The sequence below is a fragment of the Limulus polyphemus genome, unplaced genomic scaffold (genome assembly GCF_000517525.1).
Source record: "Limulus polyphemus unplaced genomic scaffold, Limulus_polyphemus-2.1.2 Scaffold3269, whole genome shotgun sequence".
Lineage (NCBI taxonomy): Eukaryota > Metazoa > Arthropoda > Merostomata > Xiphosura > Limulidae > Limulus > Limulus polyphemus.
Genome location: NW_013668879.1, coordinates 109,030 through 113,366, shown reverse-complemented (window position 1 = coordinate 113,366; position 4,337 = coordinate 109,030). Strand labels below are relative to the sequence as shown.

Sequence of the window (4,337 nt, the reverse complement as noted above, 5' to 3'; positions counted from 1 at the left end):
CTTATTTTGATGTTTTGAGATCTTTTGTGTTTAGAACAATATATACTAATTTTTAAAGTATCAAATTGAATTTTTGTTCAATAAAAATCTTTCAAATGCGACTGTAGTCTTTTTTACCCCCCAAAACTTTGTTTTCAAAATAAGGGTGCGTCTTATATTCCGAAAAATTCAGTAGTTAAAAATTAATAACTGTTTTATTGTTATAGCTTACACTATTATATTGTTTATTATCGTTTTCACAAGAACAACATACAAACAATTAAAAATAAAATAATTACAGTCGATTGGGTGAAGAAAAACAAGTTTTTGAACACTCCGGGTTGTCTTTCAGGTCCCAAATTCTTTGATGCTTAAAAAGATATTAAACCCAAATTCCTGCCACGAATTGTGATTTGAGTGATTCGCAATTATAGTAATATACTATTGTACGAACATTACCTAAAAGTTTTAAGCAAATCAAACTTTCAAAATTAGGTTTTGGAATATCAGAGGATGGATACAGCTCTGATATGTCCAGATAATTTCGAGGCTGAGCATAAAATATTCCTTTTAGATCCAACCACATTGAAAAAAAATAAAAATTCAGTCCGGCCCATTGGGAGTTACAGCCTGCACCTTCGTACAAATCCGCCCTCCGTGAGTCAGTGGTAGGTTTCCGGACTTACAACATCAGAACCTAAGTTCCATTCCCCCTCCGTGAACAGAAAGCGGATAACCCATTGTGTCGCTTTACGCTAACTAAACAATAACGATATTGTACAAATTAAAAGTCCAGTCTCTAATTTTTGATAATAATCGTCTTTTTTTTTAAATTAGTACACAGATATTGTCTATAAGGGCATGTTTAATTGTATATAATTTCTACAGACAAAGAAAGATTCGTTAACGTATCTAATTATGATGATGGTAGCAAGTAAGCTTCTGTGAAGCACGCAGTGGGGTTTCTAGGATTTTTTATTGGGGGAGCAGAAGGAGGTCAAGTGTTAATACAAAAGAAGCAGGCTTTTTTTTTTTGCCTTTACGAAGTGTCTATTTATTGTTTTTAATTATCAAAAAAGCAAAAATTACCTCAGGGACCCTTTGCACAATTTCACAGCAGTCCGATGCTGTTTCAAACTACCATTAAATTTACCCTCTAGGTTCCACCTGATTGGCGATACTTCTTTCGGTTCAAGATACACACTATGAATATCCCACCCGTCCAAAAAAGATTAATACTTTCACGTTAGTGGAAGTCATAATGTAGGGATAATTTTTAAAACGAGAGAGTAAATCCTGATATTTTAGATAGGGTGGCTGCCACCCAGGTGGACACGCACCTGCATACACGTGTTACAATAGTTTTTTGTTGATGTTTTTTTTTAATATGGTACGTTAAACATCTATATCGTCTGAGCTTATGACGTTAAAAATCAGGTTTCGATACTCGTGGTGGGCAGAGCACAAATAGCTCATTGTATAGCTTTGTGCTTAACAACAAAGTCATAAAATTAAAGATTGGTTTTAGTATCGCAAAGGATGTTGGTTTTGGAGAGATTAATAAATATCATATTCGTATGTAGTGCCGAACAATTATACTCCTATAGCGTGTTGCGGTTCAATGTATTTAATTGTAAATTGATCTATTACACAGAGAACAAAAACATCGATGGGATAATGTTTTGTTAATCAAAAACTGTTAGAGAACAAAGACTTCGTAGTATCGGAACAGAAAACACTAACACGTTAAACTATATCCAAAGTTATCAAAGGTACTATCTTCAATGGATTAGACTCTCATCAGGAGCATTGCTAAGAAATGAAAGGAAAAAAAAGAGAAAGAAAGATATATATTTCTAAGTTTTATGTAAATACTTTCATGCAAGGCGCTATGAATTAAAAAAAAGTCGCTTACGTCAATTATTTCTTGTAAATTGTTCACATAAGTCCTCTCAGTGTCCACTATTTCCATGATGACACGGTCAGTTGGACAAAGACTGGGATCATAGGTTATGTGACGACAAGGAACCACGCCTTTCTGGTTGACTCTATTTCCCACATCTACTACTCCATGTTTGATACCTTTCAGGCCAGTTGTTTTCTGCTCACTAATTCGGGTGTGATGAGAGAGACGATCACAGGAAAGAACGTTGTCTTCATCTGGACCGTTATCTGCTAAACTTTCATTACTTGCCATGTAAGACCTCTTAACATCCATTCCATTTCGAGGAAATGAAGAAGACGAAGAAGATGAAGAGGAAGACACTGAACTCGTGCTAACAGGGCGCTTTGTAGAAGTGTCATTCACCGACAAGTTCTTCGGAGAAAGTAGCCGGCTTCTAGTTCTACTGTCTGCCAAATTATTTGGACTGTGAACACTAGAGGAAAGTGGCTGGTAACCATCTGTGTTGACGTTCTTGGAAACATTTTCTTCATTCTCGTCTCCTACATGTTCATCCTTGCTCTTCCCCACCAGGCAATCGTACACTTTTAGTAAGGAAGAACTTATATCCACTGTGGACCCTACAGGATGAAGAAAAAAAACTTAATTACTTAAGGTATTATTTATATACGTTATAATTTCACGAACACATTTTCAGTTTTAGTGGACACTCCGTTCTAATTGGATCTTAATATGTCGTCGAATCAAATGTCTAACAATATGCGTATATTTTAATTTTACGAAAAATTAACTATTTTGCAAAAAAAAAGAGTCATACATAAGGATTATTTTCACAACTAGTTTTATAATGATCGTCAAGTTAAAGCTCACCTCCGTATATAAATACATTACTTACATACACAAGTGTTTTTGTTTTTTTATACAGCTTTTATCAAAGGCACAATGATTAAAAACATCGTTTTGGTAATATTCCGCCAGGAAGAAATTGAGAAATAGCCACTGCAGTCAACCCTTACCACAAAGAAATATTAAAAGATTCTCCAAAAGGAAGTCTCTTGACCTAGTGTATAAAACTTGTAAACACGATTTCGTTCAAATACGGTGAATTAATCTCATCTGGGTAAGAGTCTTATATAATTAGTTACTGAAAATATGTCTTAAAACAAAACCAATCATTTCCCAGAGGCTTTTAATCATTCAGTTATTGCTTATCTAGTTAAATAACTTGCTGTCTCGTTATTATATCGATGTTTATTTAATTTTCATCTTCCGAAAGAAACATTACAAATTAAGATACAGTAATCGATATTTGTATTATCTTAACGTGTTCTATCGCTGGTAAAAATAATGTCAAGTCCAACCCACGTCATGACAAAGAATTAGTTGATTTATTCTATAACGTTTGCTCCAGTATACATTTACTGTAGGCACAACTTCACAAACAACGTTGCAAAGGAGTTCTAGACAAATGGTACCTAGGCCTAACTTACAAATAACTTACTTGCACAGTTTCCTTGCTAATCGATTGATTACCTGAATAGACTAAAACTCACTGATTAGTCATTAACTAACTATTCATCATCGATTACTCATTTATTTCGTACTCTTGTTTCTTGAACCTTCTCAGTTGTTACATCATAATCAACTTTCTAGATATTGCATTATGGTCATGATTACCAACTCCATCTAGCAAACATCTAAATTAAAATATCAGAAGTACAGCTTACAACAGTTGTTATAAGGAAATTTTACAATACAACGTCAGCGAAATAATGTATCTTCCCGGTAGCTCCATGGTAAGCTTAAGGGCTTATATATTACCAACATTTATAGCGACAGTAGAATGTGATTAGTCATAAAATTCAATTTAAAATGATATGTAAATGTTTAGAATTTCTAATGAAGCTGCTTGCTAATCGATTAAGTACAGCCTATGGCAAGGTCTATTTGTATTCACTTGAATTACAAAATTCAGTTAGTTGCTTTTTTATTTTATTGGTAAGTTACACATTGTACAAGTAATTTATACTAACTGTTGAATAGTATTTATTTATAAACGATCCATGCACAAATTTAGCTGCGAAATCACAAAGGCTCGCACAATCATATCTTTGTTATATAAAATATAATAACATCATTCATGTCTGGCACTATCTGTACTTTATCATTTTTGGAGACACTGTGGTCACACTCTCAGGTACAGACAATCAGACACAAGGACGAACACAGTAGCTCTTTGACATCATTAAGTCGAAAGTAATAATAATTCTACAAACGCCAATTTTCACCAACAGAAATTTCTTTTGGCACACGGTAATTTTAGCATGCGAAAGTCTTACCTAAATTACAATTCGTAAAAGTGACGATGGGTCATTGCTTTGACTTGTTAGTTCTAACCTAAGTAGCGATGGGTCATTGCTTTGACTTGTTAGTTCTAACCTAAGTAGCGATGGGT

General features: G+C 34.0%; 1 protein-coding gene across 1 annotated transcript in view; it reads right to left on the bottom strand.

The window, feature by feature from the left end:
- LOC111088184 (pleckstrin homology domain-containing family G member 1-like) overlaps positions 1-4,298 on the bottom strand; it is a gene marked incomplete at its 3' end in the record, with an annotated part of 24,735 nt that extends 20,437 nt beyond the window's left edge. The window contains exons 1-2 of the mRNA XM_022397426.1: positions 4,280-4,298; positions 1,895-2,502 (exon numbers count right to left, since the gene is read on the bottom strand). Coding sequence (XP_022253134.1) covers positions 1,895-2,502; positions 4,280-4,298 — 627 coding nt within the window. The remainder of the gene's footprint in view (positions 1-1,894; positions 2,503-4,279) is intronic.
- Between the last annotated feature and the right edge of the window lie 39 nt (positions 4,299-4,337).